Raw genomic sequence first — 20,584 nt, 5'->3', positions numbered from 1 at the left:
GCAAATTGACAAATCGTTAAATTAAAACTTACAGAATGTTCTCGCTTCACGGATTCGTTAATGTACATGTAAATGTTAATAGCGTTAATATATAATTACTAACTTGGTATAAAGAGATGTATTGATCATAGTCTATCGAAGTCACCGTTTGAAGATCAGGGACTCGTTGGTGTGCAACCTGGAGCCATCCTCTTTCTTCCTTTACACCCTGCTCGAGCAGCGTCCATCGGGACGCGGCCAAGGCCATTTGTTGCGCTCTTGATGCTGCTTGATCGAGCAACGCCGTTGCCTTACTGTGTAATTCTTCGTGCAAACCGGAGTGTTTGGCTCGGGTTTCAGGATCTAGATTGCCTTCCAGCGATTCGAGAATCGCGCGACAGTGGTTTAGATTGACGAAAAACTTTCTATGCTTCTGCATCTCCTCCTGCAGGTGTTCCAGGCTTATCGCGGATATTGGACTGTCCAGTAGATTTTCAGCAATTTCGATAATTTGCGCAAATTCTTGAAGAGTTTGCTCGTATTCCTCGGCTAAAGCGAGCAATTGAAGCAGACGCTCTCGTTCGACACATATACTATGCTCGATGATCTTCGTCGTTTCGTGCGCGGTGTAGGTTTCTTCGGGTATAATCTTGCCAGGATGATCGCGCAATAACTCGCGAGCGGCGTCGAGAAGTCTGTTTGTCTTCCACATGTGACAACGATTCGTGTTCTCCAATTTATCGAGCTCCTGTAACTTCCATCGTGTGGAATACTCGCTTTCGATTATGTGATCGAGCTGTTTACGTTGCTCTTCGATTAACCTGTAACAAGAATTAATCATGAAAAAAGGAAAGTAATGAGACATCAATTTTATTTTTTATCGATTTTATCAATAAAATCCATCGAATTTATTCGATTTTTTGTTTATTATTTTGACTTTTGTTTCTGAATTTAACAAAACATACAGAAAAATATACTACAAAAGATTTATTTAAGAAATTACTATTTATCAATGTTTATTCAAATTTAATATCTCACCTGTATATGTTATTAATGCCATTTAGGAATTCATCCCATTTTGCGAGTTGCCTACTAGCGTGTTTCTCTTCATCGGTAGTGACATGCTCGATAATTTTCACTTGATTCTCAAGGGCATCCAAACATTCTCGCAATTTCTCTCGTTCCTCCTTCGGATATTTCGACTCCAGTTGCTTCCAGATGTTGTCGAGCTCGCGAATACTTCCTTCTACATGATTCACCTCGTCTTTCAATTCAACGAACGTTCTAGCGTCTTCGTGAGAAGGTCCAGTTGGACATTCTCTGTTTAGAAAGATTCGGTATTCAATGGTTTCTAGCCAGGTCGAAATTGTTTCGACGACGGTAACGAGAGTTTCTTCGACAACTATCACATCATTCTCTTGAACAGCATTTCTTAGCTGCGACAGTTCCCTGCGAACGTCCGATGAACGTTCTTCCGCAAGTCTCTCCGTGGTGACTTCCTCTAGATGCGCGATATGCAAAATATTACCTAAATGACTCGATTCGTTGGTATTCTGTAAATTCTTCACTCGGTCAGTTATTATTTTAGTAGCTTGCGTTGTTTGCGTTCCTTGATGTTGCGATTTGGCGCTATATCCCGAGGATTCCTTCAGAAGAAAGGTCGCGGATAAAGCTTGAGGAGACGATACTTTGGTAACAGGTTCTTTCCACAATTGCGCTTCTCTCTTTTCGTGTGCTTCAGCGCTGGATAAGGTCGATACAGCAGGTGATTCTTCTGATATTACTTCGACGTATGTCTTGATCTCCGCCCGGAATGGCTTAACGTACTCTTTATTCAGAATAGGTTGTTCGATTTCTATGGGCGTCAGCGGCTCTTCAGTAGTGTCCATTGGCTCGGGTGACGATTGCGTAGATGGGTCTCCGGACGATTTTTGCTGATTTGACGACATCAACAGTGGTTCTATCGCCGGTCTACTAAGCGCAAATGGCTTTCGTACTGTTTCTACTTCAGGTACTGTTGTTTCTGGAATGTTATGACTCGAGTCAATCGCAAATGGATCGCTCGCTGTTATAGGTACTGTTTCCGAGGTAGTTGAAATATCTAAGGATGATTCCCGAATGTCTTCTTCGGGAATGCTTGCACGCTGTTTAGTAACATCGCAGTATGACAGTTTCGTGACAGTATCTTGGGATTCCATTGGTTGCCCGTGTATAGAGTCAAGCTCTGGCTTATCTTTACTTGGTAGAATAATTTCCATAGTCTTATGCTTTCTCTTCCTCTTTTGCCGTTTTGCCGCTTTATTATCATGCTCCGTGACACTTGTGTCATTGAGATCTTCGGCAATTGTAGTATCCTGCGAAGTATCGGTCCTGCTACCAGACGCAACACTATCGAGTGTGTCACTGGCGGATAGTTCTATAGTCGCGTGAACATGGATTTCAAATGACGTATCCGAAGTAGTGTCTTTTTCTGACATTGAGGACTGTGTGGATTCTTTTGTCTTTGCGATAGTCTCCGACAATTTTGGACCTTCCATTGTAGATATTTCAGGAAGTTCATGTTTCGTTTTGTTTTCGATGAATGTTTCCATCTGTACGATATTTTCTGGAATCGTAGAAATCTCTGGTATCAGCTTATTCGTAACTTCTTTTTCTCTTACCTCCTCTAAGGATTTCATAATTTCTGGTACTTGTACATCAGGTGCTGCTGGAGTTTCCATTAAATCTATAAACGTTACTTTTTCTTCCTTCTTTGTTTCTTCTAAGATAGCCGTTTCCACTGGAACGGGCGCTTTACATAAATCTTCTTTTTCAACTATTTCTATCTTGAATTCTTCCGTAGATACCTCAACAGACTGAGTTGGAACGTGCGTTGTCTGTTGAGATACCGAAATTGTCTCAGCTGGATGTTTCTCTTCTTTTGGCGATGTTTGTGCGCTGATCTCGCATACATCAGGAATATTCTGTATACTCTCTTCGATTCGTGGTATCAATTCTTCTGCCTTTATTTGCACCGAACTGTCAAAGGTTTCAGTTTTCTTCGGACTGGCCGTTTGTGATTCTTCCTCGATAGTATGTTTTATTTCTTCGATGGTTTGAGCAGATTCTTCGCTCACTTGTATAGGTTCTGGACTCGTTTGCATCATGATTTCTTTGGTAGGTTCGGGCGATTTTGTTTGCATTTCAGATTCTTGCAACTCCACCTTTCGAGGACTCTCTTCAGGTGTCGTTTGTGTCTCCGTTGTTTCAGCAGGAATTTCTGGCGCTGCGACTGTTTGAGTATCTGTATGCGAAACGTCTATTTGTTGTGGACTAGTCGGGGCACTTGTTTGCATGTCCTTTTCGAAAGATTCCAACAACGTTTGCATAGAAGTTTCTTGCACAATAACTTTTTCTATCACTGGTGGTGGGGTAGTCTGTTGTTCTACTTCCATCATAGTATTTATTGCTGTTTGTGTTTCAATTGCTATCATTGAAGATAATTCAACTGGTGAAGTTTGCATTTCCGTGGAATTAACATCAATTTCAGTCGTCTGTACTTGAAAATCTTCCGTTTCTACGGCAGAAGTGATATTCTCTATTGGACTAGTTTGAATAGCGTACTCTTCCATCGGCGTCGCTGTGGGTGTCATAGTCTGCACACCTGAATCTTCGACTTCTGGGATTTCTTCTGTGATAGTCTGCGCGCTAAAATCGAGCCCAGGTTCTAAAATTGTTTGCGTCTCAATATGTGTCTCTTCAGTTTTAACCGTTTGTATCTCTTCCTCTAAAGTGAATGGTACCAGCTCAGGAGATGTTTGCATAAATGTAGAGAGACTTTCTTTTTCTGCTTTTGGAGTAAATGAGGTCGATACATCACATGTCTCTACAGCTGTTTGAGTATGCGCGTCATCTAACACATCTTTGCGTATACTTTCTTGTTGTATCGTTTCGATTTTAGTTTCTTTTGCCTCATTCTCTAGCTTTGTTATCTCTTTTTCTTTCATTTTATCCTCTGCGGTCACATCTTTTACTTCACAAATCTCCAAAGGAAGACTAGCGTCCGTGAACGCCACATCGTCACTGCTAGTTTTAGGCATGTGAGTCAAATCTTTATCTCGAGGCAATCGAACCTTTTGCTTCTTCTTCTTTTTTCTTTTCTTTTTTATGTCATCCTCTGGAGCGATCGACAATTCATCCATAGTTTTATCATCCGGTTGATATCCATTCTTTGCCATACTGTCATCGTCTAAACTTAGAGAGGATTCGGTAATGGATTTTATGATCTTTGCAACATCCGGTTGCGGTTGCTCACTAGCATGTTTAGATGAATCAGATGACGGAATATTGATCTCCATAGATTCGGCAATTGACGTAGTAACGGAAGTGCTGGATTCTGTTTCTATGGGCTTTTCCGAGGACTCTGATTTATCCTTGTGCCGTTTCTTTTTTCTACTTTTGTGACTCGTCGTATCCGACTTGCTCTTTTCTGGCGTTTCGATGTGAACATCAACTTCTTTTTCTGCGGTATGTAATTCCAAAGTTTCCGTTTCTTTTTCAGCCGTGAGAAAAGCGGTGGTCTGCACAATTTTATCGTGTATCACCTCCGTCGTTTCCTTGTCTGCTGGTAAACTAATGTCCACATCTTCCATGACGATGCTATACGGGGCAATCTCTGGTCGTTCTGCTTGAGTTTTGATAGAGACAAATGGTTCCACTTCCTCATCTTCCTTACGCACCGACAGAGATATTTCAACCTTATGAAACATTGGCTTGTACTCTGGTTTAAGTGCTTCATCTTTAAACTTGTCTTTATCTCCACTTGTGATCGATTCTGGTAGTATTTGTTGTTCTCTAGAAAATGTTTCTTCTTTCAAACTTGAAGTAGTTTTATCCGGCTCAGAAATGTCTAATTTAGCTAGAACAATCGATCCATTTTCTGACTCTGGTTTTTGTAGTGACGTTAAGGTTGCAACTTCCTTGGTTGATGTCTCTCTCTTTGGCTCTTCCTTCCCATCAGGCTCTTTCTCTAACACAACGACATTTGATACGTCTTTATCAGCTTCTACAGTGCTGCTATCACCGTGGTGCGTCTCTACTTCTACCGTGCCATTTTCTAGCTCGATACTGAGTGTTTCGCTCTTTACTGGTGCATCGTCAGACTTACAAGTAGCTTTGGTGACCACCGGTTCATCATCTGTTACAGCCGGCTCTAATGGAGATTTTACAGATTCCGATTGTACCGTCGTAACATAGACATCTTCGACAGGGGTCTGCAAAACGGCAGATCGTTCAGCATCAATTAACGCTTGATTATCAATCGCAAGTGTTCCTACGCCATTTACCTTAGTAGGGAAATGCTCGTATTCTTCTTTATCCTCTGTTTGCACTTCAATTTCTTTTCGTTTATTTTCATCACTTGGTACAGTAGAAACATCTTTATCAACCATTTTTATTTTAGAATCTTCTACCTCTGCTCTAAAATCTACCCCCTTTCTCGCGGACTCTCCTAACAATGTAGTTTCCTTTTTGCGATCTTCAATATCCAATGTTTTAGTTTCCGTGACATCATCATCCTTTTCCGCAATTGTTACCGGAATTTCTGCGATCTCCTTTGTTTTATCTCGACACACGTTTGTTATATCTTTGGCAAATGGACCAAAGAACGGCCCCTGCATCGAAGTTTCTACTCGCTGTTCGATTGCCTGTTCCGCCGGAATTATGGTCTTTTGATCCTCGCTCTTAACCACGTTGATACTAATGTACGGTATATCCTGCTCGTCTATCTCTACTTCCTCAGGCTCTTCGATCACCTCTTCGGTAGTGGTCTCCTTGCCATCTACGATGGTAACTTTCCGGATGATTTTACGCGTTCGTTTGATCACTCGTTTCGTAACTTGTTGCACCACGGCATGAACGCTTGACGTCTTTGTTTGGTATTCACCGCCCTCCAATAGTATCTCCTCCTCGACTGGTTGGCAGCTGATATCTCCTATCTGACCTTGCGTCACCATGCGCGTGTAACGAGGTTCGGATTCGTACTCCTCCACATTGATACCCTCTGTAGGCGCGCCTGTAGTGACTTTGCCGCCGTAAATCTGCCTTGTCGTGGTCTCGATGGTACCATCTGGTCTCGTCCTGGTCATGGTGACCTGCTGATCTCTCATCGCAGCCTCTGAGAAAGCTTGCATCATCGGCGGCGCGTCTCCGAGCGCCGTCGATAGTGTAGACACACGCTGCTGTGTGGTTTGTCTGCTGGTAACTGTAGTACGTCGTAACTTCCTTACGATAATCCTCTTCGTGCCATCGGCGTCGACGACAACTTCGGTAGTGACGTCATCCGGTTCGACTAGGACCGTCTCGAAGGACTGTGGCGCGGCGTGGACGATGTTCAGTTCACTCGTCGCGCTATCGGTCTTCTTCGCGTCTTGATATTTCATATCGACGATGATGTCTTCGCTGGGCAAAATACTGGATTGTTCCCGACGCGCTGTCTCTTGACTAGAACTAGACGGCACGTATTTGGTGGCTATCTCGATCACATCGTGATCGCCCGTTGTGGTCTTTAGAACCTTTATAGCTTCCTGCGCCTGAGCACCTTCGCTTGGTAATAATTCTTGCGATGTCTGTGTCGTGAGAGAATGGCACGTGGTTGTCGACGGCATCTGCGTCGTAGATGTCTGTTTTGTGAGTCGCATCTTTCTTTCGGCAACGTCGTCGATCAATAGACTTTGACCTGTCTGTAAGGAAACATCAGCCAAAGATGGCGAACCATCTTCTATGGAGGAATGAAGGGAGGGTGCTTCATCCAGAGTAGCATTGTCTTTCTCTGTCGATTCGTCATCAGCTTGAGCTTCCTCATCACAGATCTCCTACGAGGATAATGATTTTCTTGAAATATTGACATATACTTGCAGCATTATGGTTTAGATGTTTATTGCAAATGTTTGTATTTCTATATATACATATATGTATGAAATATGTATCAAACTAAAAAATATAGTATTAAGAAATTATTATTAAAATGTATTATTGCATTTAGGATTGTTATTATTTTAATCATGAAAAATAAAAAGAACATTAGGTTTCATTTTTCTTGTTAAACGGATCAAAACGAAAGCTAAGATGGGGTAATACCCAAATTGGAATTTATTAATTTTATTTGTTTAATTTAGTAAGTAACGCATGGATAATAATTATTTGTACAGTGATATACAAAATGTGTCTGATAATATTTATATCTACTTTCCGTTATAAAAAGCTATTTGCAACATGTTATAACTTGCGATAATTAAACTATTCTACATTTTAACGTACAAATAATTTTTATTAAGTATAAAATATATTTTTTGTAATAATATATGAAGTTAATTATCGCTAAGCATTGACACATTGCAATTGAATGATTTATACTTTTAATAAAAATAATATAAACAATATATGCACACATTTAAAAAGTTTTAGTTTTATCGACTTGATCGATCGGCATGTTATACATAGAAATTATTATTTACGCGATATTATTATTTACAACATTATTCATGTTGAGCTAAATATGATATACAACTATAATGTTTGACGAAATAAAAGGAAGAGGGTCGGGTATTAATGAGCATTTTCTTTAATAACATGAAATATTACAGCAGTGTATTAACATTCCTTAATTACATGCAATGCCTATATTACATCCATCACCTTAAGATAAACGAAAATACATGAAAATATAATAAATCACATGATGTACAGTAACAAATAATGTACAGTGTGAACTAAAAAATAAAATGTACGATGCGTGATATCTATAATGAAACGAGGTGCATGATAAAAAGCGCATGTGTTTGTAGCGATGACAGTGAAGAAAAAAAAAAGAAGGAAAGAATATTTCCAGAATGTTTTCTAGAATTAAACGATTTATGTCCGTACATAAGCATGCAAAAGAGATTGTTTTATTAAGCTTGACTAGAACTTATTGCTGACAGTTGCGTTATTTATTGCCGCTCATTACAAAGCTTTTATTATCGTCTAATCATTGAATATTACACATTTTGTTTCCGGAATGACTATTCAAATCCAAACGCACTATTTCAGATCCTTACTCACTCAAGAGACAGTTTTAATGCAGATTCATGATGTTTTTCATCCGGAAAATTTTTGATTTCGCATACAACTGTCAATTAACAGCCCGTTTCATTTCTCTATAATTTTAGATTTACTGTACGAAGCTTGTCAACTTTGTAATAATCGCAAGCTTTTTATTTTATGTTCTCAGTAGGGCGAAGAAGTTTTGGCAAGTTTCGAAAATTAGAAATTATTTTCCCAAATTCTTTGTAATGCTATTTTAAGCAATCGAGGCACCGTGAAGAACAGTGATATTAGCGAAAGCCCCCGAGCTCTGGAAAGCGTTGGATACCTGCTGCTTTCGTTGAAGACAATTAATTACGTCCAAGATGGCTTCCTTCAGCGTTATCGCTAGCGCGCTCACTTCCGGCAACGATTCGAGTTCTGAGATTTGACGTGCGCGATTCGTTAATTCTTCTTGTAGAGCCTGTCCATTGCGACAAATGAAAAATCGGTATTAATAATTATTTCACAGGTAATGAAATAACGTATTGTATGATTATTGAATCAGATTAATTGTTAATTAAATTAATTAAATAATTATAATTAAAAGTAACGACGTTAATCCTTCTATGTTTAATCTTTTTTTTAAGAGAGACGTATCTAATTTAATTGTTTTTCAAATTTGTCAAATGTAAAACAAAAATCGAAAATAATCGGTTTAACATATAGTGAAGAAAAAAAATTTCTTGAAATATTTTTTATTAGAAGTTTACAATGAAAACAAACCTTGCTGGTATGAACCGAATGTTGTTGAGGTAGTTTCGATATGACATTTTTTAACCAGACATCGGTCTCTTCGAGGAATAATTTGTACGTATGAATTTCTTGGTCGCGTTTCTCTCGGCTCGCTCGTGCCTGTTCGAGAGTCACCCTCCCTTGTTCTGCTTGATCGACGAGAGAAGTGACGCGCGTATGAATTCCCGTTAAAGCTACTAAGAGCCTTTGCGACTCAATGTCGGCAGGTATTTCGTGTAATTGCTTTTGAAGTTGTGTAGCTTCCTCATCATAAGTATGAAGTTCCGTTAATATTGCCTAGAATAAATAGAAGGGGTTTTAATTTTATAATAGATTAATCTTCTCTTCCAATATACTTTTCCGTTTAGCAAAATTCAGGATTGGGTAATGAAACAGTTAAAAGTTAAATAAAGTTAAAAAATCAAGAACTTTTAAATTAACTCAGTTAATTTTAAATAAGTAAGAAAAGAAAATAGTACTCACATAAAATTTCCATATAAAAAACAATGTTTCACATAAACTTAATTTACATGTAAAATATTAAATTTATTTGATGATTTATATTGTAATTGTTTTATTACTTAGAGTAACCTAATTTTTAAAAATTACCACATTATACTTTTATATAAATAATGCTTTTTGAAATTAACTTTTAACCTAAATTTTTTGCTCGAGTTACTTTTAACTAAATTAATTTTATATATACCATTAATTTTATCTCTTAGATTAGTTGGGAAAAAAATATTAACTTATCCAACTCTGACAACAAAATTAATCGACAAAAATAGTACGAATTTTACAGAAATTTGTTACTTTTCTTATTTTCTATTTTACTTTATTTCCATTAAATGTTTAATGATTACATTGATAAATTTCTTCCTACTTTATCTTGTATTCTTACCATAAGCGATGAAAGCATAGAGTCTATGCTGTCTCGGGGCAAGTGCGCCATTGTTCCTTCGAGATTCGAAAGTCTTGCTTGTAGAGAAGCGAGGCCTTCTTCGACATCCTAAAACACAAATAATTGTTAGCAATTTCATTGTCGACCGCTATTTGTTTCTACTTCAATCATGCCGTGCACACGACGGAATCCAATCAGTTTTCACGCTGCATATTAATCTTATTAACTGAAAACTCTTAAAACCTGTAAGAGAAGATATTATCTGACATTGCAAAATGCCACACTGCAAAATACAATAAAAGCACATCGATGATGACAACTCTTGCAGTATCTGTTATGGAAATATGTACAAACAAATCGATGCTATGTATGGAGAGATAAATCCTCGTCACGCAAGTTATCAACAAATTTCGAGATACCTCGTTAAGCAATTCGAATGCAAAGACCTGTCACGTAAAGTTGCCAGCAACCAACCAAAAGTAAGAGCGTATTAGGAACTGCTTTGCGTATTCATTTTTATTTTCTGAGTTATTGATATAGTTCTCGATTATTTTTTATGAATTACTTCGTTGACACTTGATAATCGGTTGTTTATCAATTCTCAATATTACAATCTTTATATATTATATGTATATATCATGTAATAAAAAATTAATGTTTCAAACTTAATGTGTTTTATGCGTAATATAAAGCAATCACAAATAACAACATACATGAAAAGCACATATTTGGAAGCGGAATAAGCATGCAAACAGTACAAACTGTATTTTACAAAGGGAAGATTATATTATCACTACTTCATGCGAATGACAAGAATATCCTCTATTAATTAATTTCGAACTGTTACATGTATCGATAAAGAACTACAAATGTTTTGTTAGATGGAATTATAGAACAGGGTGATAGTAATAATAATTTAATAACAGTAACAACAGGGAGAGCAGCAGCAACGATATATTTATGTATGCACGGGCTGTAATCGACGACACAAGAAAATCTCACACATTGGGCTCGGTTCAATCGAACAAGAAAAGAAAAAAAAACGTAGTCATTTTGCAAAATGAGAGACAGAGAGCGAAAAACCATTGGTAGACAATCCAGATAACTAAATACAACAAGTATATATACATATACATGTATATATACATATGGCAGCGGACTTTGGTTCAAATTCGACTAAAACAAGACCGAACACTGGCCGTGACGGTGATCGCACCTGGATCCTGCGTATCCTTCTTTCAGCCTCGCCTTTAGTCGTTTCTCTCTCCATCTCCCCGTTCGGGCTGCACTGTTGCATGGATCCCTCCCTCGTCTCTTTACCTAAATGCAGTTTGGATTGTGGACGAAGATGGGCAGAGGTCGACGACGTGGTACAAGTGCTAGGATGATCAGGACTTTGGAAGCTACTCGAAGAAGAGACGGGATATTCCTTCGGGGTTACTTCGGCGTCTGCGAGAGACTCCAAGCGCGACTCAGTCTGTGGATCATGGGAGGGAGGGGATGACGAGGGGAACTCGGGAGATGGCTGGACATCGCTCGGCAACGAGTAATCCAAAGATAAACCCGAATCAAACGTTGGATCCTCGACTGCGCCGAGTGGTAGACTGTGATCCATCGTCCGCTCGCTCTCGCTCGATAGATAAGTGCTATAGTCGCTCCAGCTACACATACCACCGGGTAAATCGGCTATCATACGCTCTGTCTGGGGTATGCCCAGAAGGGAACGCGAATTTCCACAAGAATCCCGTGATCTACTGCCGCCCCCACTACCGCCTGAATTGTCGTCGTCGTGATCTCGGGGACGATGTCGATCGTCGGAATCGCGTTTATTATCGCGCGAGAGACTCTTTTTTGTGTCCAAGGCTAAGCTCTCGAAATGATTACGCTCGGCTTCGTGATAGAGTCGTTTGTCGGGCCAAAAACCATCGTCGATGGACAGGAACCGCGAGCTACACAAATCGGTTGCCGATTGTTCCTGCAAGAAGGACTTTGAAGGTACGTTCTTCCGTCGATCGGGACTCAGAACCAAGATCTCATCTGCTATATAGAATTGTACTTTTGATTTAGGCGGTTCCACCAAAACGTCATTCTCTTGTTCGACGCTTGCAATGCGCTTTAATTTCTCTTCATCTTCGAAGGACTGTTGCACAGTTGAAGATAATTTATTTGACGGTGGAGAATGTTTCATAGCTGCATTTATAGAGTCACTCGATGGCTCTACTTCTACGCGGATATGATCAATTGGAGTGAACGTATCCATTCTGATTTCATCGACGGAGTTATTTGTTTCCACCGATTCTATTTTTGCGACATTGTTAACTGTAGTATCGTACAGTTCCAAAGTGCCATCAGGCTCAGAATGCGGTGCTTCTGTTTGAGGCAACTCAATTTTTTCTATCAAAGTGATGTTATCAGCGGGCGCTTCTTTCATTTCAGAGATATTTTCTTTTGATTCTTCAACACTTTCTTTATTTGTTTCCGTGGCAACAGAGAAATCGTTCTTGTCGATTATGTTCGTCGGGGATTGTAAAATTTCAGCCATTTCGTTATGTAGTACCCGATCGTTGGCATTTTCTTTCTCAATCTGCGTAATATCACGTATTACTACGTTAGACAAATTTACGATCTCAGAATTTTCTGCAGTAGATACAGTTTTGTTTTCCTTTGAATCATCTGCAAGTATTGGTGTCAAATGTGGAGATTTGGTTTTATCGTCTTCTTGTCGTTTTTCCTTTTTCGATTTGGATTTGCTTTTAGCTTTTTGTTTGTCCTTCTTTCGTCGAAGTTATTTGTGGAGGTGAGACTTCATTTTCGACTACAATTTCCGATTTCTCCGAAGGCTTCTCAATCTCCTTTATTTGTACAAACTGTGTTTCGGGTATCGATTTATCTTTTGATGGTGTAGGATTTGCAGTTTCCTCTGTCACTTTAATCGGTTCCTTAATTTCAATATTTTCGACAAGACTTATATCGTCTGATAAATCATTGGATTTGCTTTGAGCTTTTACTTTTTTCTTCTGTTTCCGTTTTTCCGCTTTCGTTAGTTTAGGAATTTCTGTTTCTTCCATTACATTTTTTTCTATTTTTTCTAAATGAGATTCTTGACACGTCTCTGCATTTTTTGATTCACCAAGTATCATTTTCTGTTCAATACTCTCTGTAATTTCAGCAATCACAATCTGTTCAGTATTGTCTTGTTTGCTAATATTTTCTGTTGAAGTTATTTTATCTTCTGGGTATGTAGATATATTACATGGCACATGTGTAATAAGTGCTTCCTCAAGTTTTGTTTTCACTTCGTCATCTAATTTTGACTCTACTGCTGATTCTATTTTCAAATCTCCAACAATAACTGTCTCTTTGTCCCTATGAGAAGTATTTTCACTCTGTTGCTCGATTACGAGTTTTCCCTTTTTATTCTTCTTCTTCTTAGATTTCGTAGCATTGTCTTGATCTACAACCGGAAGTGCTTTCACATCCTTATATTTATTCTCTTGCGTATGCTCTGTATCTTTACTTAATTGTGTGTCCTTAAGTGATTGATTTTCAATATTTTCTAATTGAACCTTATTACGTTCTGTCTCGTTCTCGTTTGCAGATTTTTCATCCTCTTTTGATTTTTCGACATGTTTTAATTCTTTTTGTTCTTTGCCTTCAATCGACTGTTTCACGTAATCTTTACCGGGCTTATTCTTTGATTTATTCTTTTTACCTTTAAGCGTTACATCGGGTTTTGTTCCTTGAATAACTTTACTCTCATCTTCTGCAAACTGCATTTTGCTTTCATTCTTTTCTTCATTTTCCTGCTTGTCTTTATCGATGCTTTTAGATGGTTTAACGCTTTCTTTTTTAATAACTTTTGCTAATTCGCTGCCCTCATCAACTATTTTCTGTTCATTCTCATATTTCTGCACAGGCTGTTTAATCTCATTTTCAATCTCCTCCTTGACTTTAATATCTTCACTATTTTTAGATTTTATATGTAGCGGTTTAATTTCCTCGTTGCTAACCGAATTTGAGTTCTCTACCATTGCATGTCTGTTATCTCGTTTATCATTTCGCGAACGCGATCTAGAACGTCTGGAGCGTAACTCCTTTCGGTTAATAAATTCTATAAAACCTTGTTCATCCACCTGAACTAGATTTTTTATAGGCTCCTGTTTAGGAGCCTCCTCCACATAAATCTGGACCTGCATTGGAATCTGTTCCGATTTAGAAAGATTTGATTCGACATTATTAATATCGTTAATTTCTGGCGATTCTATAGATTTTTTACCAACTATTGCAGCCCATGTACTTTCCGGTTTTATATATGTTTCGTTATCTTTTGTATCAATAGGACTAACAGAGGTGGTTGCAACGGCCAGTGTTTCTTTTTCCACCTCTTCTACCCAAGGAATTGATTCCTCTTGGGAAATGAGATTTCCAATAACCGTTTGGTGATCAGAAGATCCCTGTACCACCATTTCATCTTGTTTATCGTCCTGTTCCAATGGACTTTGTAACTTCTGTGCATTAAAATCTTCGTATATTTCGTCTGAAATCGATCTATTCACATCAATTGCTAAATGATCAGTCTTCAATGGAACAAATTTAATCGTTTCTTCCTGAGAAGTCTGAGGGGAAATTCTTCGGGAAGAAGCGGTGACTTGCGCGTAAGATTTATTGCCCTCTTTAAGCTGTTTCGACGGTACTGTCGACTTTTCCGTGATCGATTTGACATTTTCGTCTTCCATTGTTGTCTTTAATTCTTTGCTGACATTTTTGCTTATTTGATTTTCTAATGACGGTGAGTGTATCAGTGTTTTTTCTTTTGCAGGAATTTCGCAGGAATCATGCACAATTGACGCTTCCAGTTGCTTAGTGGCATTGTCGCTTGTATCTTGATGGATAACAGCAGACGGCTGAGTATTCGAAGAATCATCTTTCGAAACGTCAGCTGTTTCCGTTGTGCCTCTTGTACCAACAATGGCTGCCCACGATTTTGCATTCGGATTTAATCGATTATCGTATTTAGGCACGTCATCCTTTGATTCCCGTTGCTTCTGCACAATTGATGTTGTTTCGGATACATCTGCTTCGATTTCCGTCGCTTTAGAAATATTAGCATCTTTCTTTATGTTATCTTCATTTTTCGCTGTTACTGATTTTTCTTTAGAAATATTCTCAGACTTTTGGTTTTGTTTCTTAGATTTCTTATCAGATTTTGGCTTGCGCTCTTTACGTTTTGATAATGGCTTCTCACACTCTTCGTCAATTATATCTTGCAATTTTGCTTGCGGTACAGACTCGTCTGAAGAAAGTTTTGATTTAACGTTATCTTCATGCAATTCAGCCTGTTGTTCATCCATTGCCAAAGATGTTTCTGTTTCTTTTGTTTTAGAATTTATATTGTTTTCAAACTTTTGATGTTCTTCCGAGTTACTTTGTAACAATGATAAATCGCTCTCAACAACATCTGTTTCAATTTCTGTCATATTACTTTGTTTCTTCGAAGTCTTAGTTTTCGCTTTAGTTTTCGTAGCTTTATCGTGTTTCGATTCTTTCTTTTTCCGCGGTTGATTTTCCGCTCTGTCGCTTTGCTTTTCATCCATCGAAGTTTTATTTTGAATATCTCTTATACTACCATGATATTCATCTTTTATAGCAATTTCTGTTGGAGATGTATTATTTAGAGCTTCGGATTTCGGTTCTTCCGCCTGAATTTCTTCTGGCATTACCGTTATCATTTCTTTTTCAATTTTTCCTTCTTGCTTTTCAGCAATTGCTTTTTTCTGCTCAATCTTATCTTCTTGTTTTCCAATTACTAACTTATCTTTTTCTATTTCTTTTTCGTCAGTTTGTTGTTCAGCTTTTACTTCTTTCCTTTCAATTTCTTCTTCAATTTTTTGGTCATCGTTTACTGTTTGTGTTTTTAGCTCATCAAAATCATCATCAATTATAATTTCTTCCTCAAGAAGAGCCATCCAAGCATCATCAGATTCTAGGTGTACGGATGATATCTTTGTTGGCGTTGCTTTAATTTCTTTCTCGATTTCAACATTATTTTTCATAACAGTTTTGTCTGCTGTATCTGTATCCATTATTGCTCCAGTATCTGTTAATTGATCGCCACTGACTTTTTCCGTAGATTCAACAGAAACATTTAATTCCGTAATTTCGGTATTTATCTGTGACATTGAATCACTTGTAGCATTGATCAAATCTGTCGCGTCAGTAAATGGCACATTATCAGATGTGCTAACTAATGTTGGTGTCTGATTTTCCTCAATTGATTTTACGCACAATGGATCTTCTAAAACTTCTGAAATAATTCCGGATAATCCTTCTTCTTTCACCTGTACTTTATCCGTTTGTTTTTGGCTTTCGACATTTATCAGTTGTTCATTTACTGTTTCATTAATTGTATTTTCTTCTAAATCAATTATATCGTCAAAATCGTCCTCGATTATCATTGATTCGTCTAAAATACTCATCCACGAATCGTCGGACACCAAGTGTACAGATTGCTGTGAATTGTTCAATTTCTTATCTTTGTCTTCACATTCACTTGTTTCAACCGTTTTAAGTTTCTCTATATTAATCACACTTGTTCCTTCTGCAAGATCGGACGCCGCATTTGTTGTTTCTTTTTCTCGAACAGTTTGTTCCTTTCTCTCTATCGCAGTTTTTATGGATATTTCTGAATCATCAGATGAAATGGATACAGATTTTTCGGGGATGGATTTCGATTTAACCCATTCCGATTCGAATTTATAAAAACTGGCGATCGGATACTTTGGCGCCTCCATAATAAAAACATGTCTTCTGTTATCGGCTTCACGCGTTTCCTGATTCGCCGATTTAACAGGTTTCATCACAGATTCTTGTACAATTCTCTCTACGCTCTCTGGTCTAGTCTGCTGGACTGTACTAGCAGGTGGTTGTGGTTCTTTTACTACTTTAACGACTTTGAAGTAACGGTAAAAATTACTTTCTGCATCGTTGTAAGCATGACGGTCCACGGCGTACGGTTTAATAAGATCTAAGAAATATTCAGGCACTATTTTCTTCATTTTTATACTTTCAGATATTTCTTTGTTCTTCACTTTGTTGATCGTGCACTCGCTTTCATGTCTCGTATCAAATTCTAAGCTTTCATCTGCTACTTTTTCTTGAACCTCGGCTATTGTATCGACAATACTGACTTTATTTCTATCTACGCACTTATCCTTCTCCTCTATTAAAATATTTGAGTCAGCTTGACCGGTTTTATCACTTACTACAATATTATCATCTTTAACAAAATTATTAATACTTTGACTTTCTATAATATTGTCATTTTGTGAAATAGTGTCAACGGCGGTTATTTCTGATGTCGTTGTCATAATAGCATCTTCCTTTTTCATATTATCGTTCTCGCTTTTCTTTTTAGGAACTGCTACCTTTAACTGATCTCCCAATTTTTCCATGTTATCTAATTGAGCAGTTAGTCCTTCCTCTTCATTCTCGGGTGCGCTAACTATTGACGGAGACTTCTTTGACACATCGCGACTCTCTGAAATGCCCGAAACCTTTCTCCTATTTCGCACGCTACCGAACAAGGCCGATTCGTCGGATATCACGATGTCCTCGGTGGAAATCGCGGAAGTTAAACCTACTCCTTGAGAAATTTCTGCCTGATTCGATTGCGTAGAGTAACTACTAGTGAGAGAATCGTTTGATACCCTAGCGTAAGTAGTAGTAAGACTAGCCTCAACGGTTTCAGGACGCAAAGTAATCAACTCGGTAACTTTGGAACCTACGATTTTGGGAAGGGGTATGTTTTCTATGATCTCTACCGACTTAACGGACTTAACATCGGGTGGCTTGACCTTTACCGATCCTGGAAGACTGGTAGTAGTTGTTACGGTAGTAACCGTTTTCTCTATAATCAAAGCCTTCCCCGTCGAAGACGGTTGCTCGGATTCCAAATTACTATGTATTTCGTGTTTTTCATATTCTTGAGCCTTATCGACGGAATCATTCGAAACTTTTGAACCAAATTCAGTTTCAGCGTCAGCCTTTTTCGGTGATTCTTGCGTCTTTTTGATATCAACATGATCCATTTTCGCAAGAGGAGATAAATTTTTACTAAACTTTTCTTGTTCAGGACTGATTATAAGCTTCAAAGTTTCTTCTCTCTTCGTTGAATTACTATTGAAAACGATCTCCTCTTGGAGTTTGTCGTAAAAGGAGGAAGACTGTTTTGTTTGTTCCATTATAGAAGATGGACGCTCTGTTTTCTTCGTGCGTTTGGATGCCTTTCCTTTAGGTACATTTCTCGGTTTCTCAATATGTTCTTTTATTATAGAATCTTTATCGTTTATGTCGGTCTTAATATCTTTATTTTTAATAGCTTCTTCTTGACGATGATCGAATTTCCCATTTTTAACATTCGGATACTTTTCTTTCATGTCCATAGTGGTGTGACTTATTTCTGAAGAAACCTCAGATTCTTTGGGGAGTGTTTCTGTAATAGAGAGAATTTCAACATTTTCAGATACTGTTGAAATAGCCAAATCCGTTTTTGGTACTGTTGGTACCGGTTTTGCAGCCGAAGTTGAAGCTGCTTCTGATTTATCGTCATCTGTGGCGAGTTTGGTAGTTTCATTGTGTGACGCTTCTTCACTTATCGATGTAACTAATTCTACGATCGTAGCTGTCGCGGTGTCAACCACATCTTTCAATTTAGAGATTTCCGTCGATTTTACTTCGTGTTTTGATGGACTAGATTGAATAACAGCCTTGTCTTTCGATTTTCCCTTTTTCTTACCTTTAGAAACAGTTTCTGGCACGCGTTTATTAACTTGGCCAAGTGTTATATCTTCGCCCTCGTCTATTTTAGCGCCGTGGTTATTTTCATCATCTGTTTTGGATTGAACAAGACAGCCGTTATTAGATACTGATACATGTTGCTCGACTAGGTTTGTTTTTTTCGTAAATTGCTCTTGGACGACAGTTTCTATCGTAGGTGTAATTAAAGATTCTACATTAAGTTCATCTTTCTTTTCAACAGATTTATTTTCGATAGGAGATATTTCAGTATTATCTTCTATTCTTTTGTCTTTATCTTGAACATTAGACTTCGCCCTTTCGGATTTTTTCTGTTTCGTTGTTTTTGTCTGATATTTCTCCACTTCTTGTTTACCAACTTTTTCAGTAATTTTGCTATTAATAGTTTCTGTTTCATTCAGTTTATCTGTGATTTCTAAATTTTCTCTTGTAAAGTTTTCCGTTTCTAATTTAGCATCTGTTTGGTGTTTCGATTGTTTGCTCTCTGTCGACTCTTTAATATCAGCTGAATGTGTCTTATCATTTTTATAAGTAATATCAGTTTGCACAATTTCTTGTGCTACTTGCTGAATTGTTTTAGGCAATAAAACGGCTTCTTTTGAAGTTTCCTCAATTACCGTTGCTGCTATTTCAGTTTTAGCTTCGTCGATTATTTGTTCCGATTTTGGAACGTCATATTTTTCGGTACCATTTATTTTACTACTTAATTTAATTTCGTCCAAAGCTTCGCTTGGTGCAATTATCGATGATGTATCGATTGTGGCCTCAGATTTTATTTTATTTTTAGAGGTTTTATCTCTCTTTCGAGAATTAGTTTTACTCTTCCTGTTTTCGTTTACTTCAGTTGCGACTTTTGTAATATCAAGCGCCTTTGAATCAAGATCTTTTATTTCAAGATCAACCAATGGTTTAACTGATTCCAACGATTTATCCTCGATTATTTCTTTAGTACTGGTCTCGAGTTTTTCTTGATTTACGTTACTGTCCTCAGTCTCCAACTTTGCCTCTTTTGACTTTGTCTTGTTCTTTTCCTTTCTTAAAGAATCTTTATGTTTTCTTGTATTTTCAATCTTTGTGGGCATATTTGTAATTTCATTTGCATTTCCCAACTCGATCTTTTCAGTGGCTGATAATTTTACAATCTTGGCCACACTGGTTTCATCGACAATATTTGTTTCATCTTTTTTCTTATTACTTAAAACGTCCGATTGATCTTGGAGTTTATTTTCTGAAGGTTCTCTGCTTTGCCCTTTGGTCTTCGTATTTTTATCAATTTTGCTCTTACATTTCTTTGTATTTTCAGATTTATCAGAATTAATACGAATATTGTCATCGATTTGAATTTGATCTTTCAACATTTCCTTTGAAACAGCTTTTTGGACTTCCTCTTCATTTTTGGAATCCGAGACTTTTGCATCCTTTGCATCTCTTTTATCTTCCATATTATCTTTCAGAATACTTTGATCGCTTGCTTCGATTGGTTTCACAGTTTCTTTTACATTTGTTGTTTCTTTAGATTTTCCCGATTTTCTGGTCTTCTCACCGGATTTACCTTGTTTCTTATCAGCATTGTCTTTATATTTTTCTACTGTCTCACTAACAGAATCTCGAGATTTGTTTTGTTCTTTACTTTGTTCTTTTGGCTTGTCTTTCTGAGATTTTGTTTTCTGTTTATCCATATCTTCAATCTCTTTAAGAGCTTTGTCAATTTCATCTCCTACCGATTTATCCATTTTCTTTCTCTTTTGTTTACGTTTCTTTTCTTGCGACGAACTTGTATTTAAATTAATGGCCGACGTTTCTTGCTGCGCTGATTTCTCATCTTTTTGCGTTAGGCTGTCGCTGATTTTATCGAGAATTGAGTCGTCTTGCGTTTCCAACTGTTTCGGCGGACTTAGTTTGTCTTTCTTTTGTTTCTCATTTGGTTTATCGACAAGCTTGCGAATTTTTCTCTCATCCGTTTGTTTAGTTTTGTCATTCGGTTGCTGTTGCCTCTTTCTGACCTCCCGTTTCTTCATCGTGTCCCAGTCGTTCTCTTTGGATTGTTTAGTTTGC

At 37.7% G+C, this 20,584-nt stretch overlaps 2 protein-coding genes across 4 annotated transcripts in view; one reads left to right on the top strand and one right to left on the bottom strand.

The window, feature by feature from the left end:
- The window catches only part of LOC113004787, a 204,049-nt gene that overhangs the window by 51,473 nt on the left and 131,992 nt on the right, over positions 1 to 20,584 (top strand). The window lies entirely within an intron of this gene.
- LOC105208141 (nesprin-1) overlaps positions 1 to 20,584 on the bottom strand; it is a 135,614-nt gene that overhangs the window by 33,323 nt on the left and 81,707 nt on the right. Inside the window, 5 exon segments of the mRNA XM_039449107.1 lie at positions 104 to 800; positions 1,018 to 6,830; positions 8,369 to 8,503; positions 8,806 to 9,111; positions 9,716 to 9,823. Of these exon segments, the coding sequence (XP_039305041.1) occupies positions 104 to 800; positions 1,018 to 6,830; positions 8,369 to 8,503; positions 8,806 to 9,111; positions 9,716 to 9,823 (7,059 nt within the window).

Source organism: Solenopsis invicta, chromosome 5 (assembly GCF_016802725.1).
Source record: "Solenopsis invicta isolate M01_SB chromosome 5, UNIL_Sinv_3.0, whole genome shotgun sequence".
NCBI lineage: Eukaryota > Metazoa > Arthropoda > Insecta > Hymenoptera > Formicidae > Solenopsis > Solenopsis invicta.
This window is presented reverse-complemented; position numbering and strand designations above follow the sequence as displayed.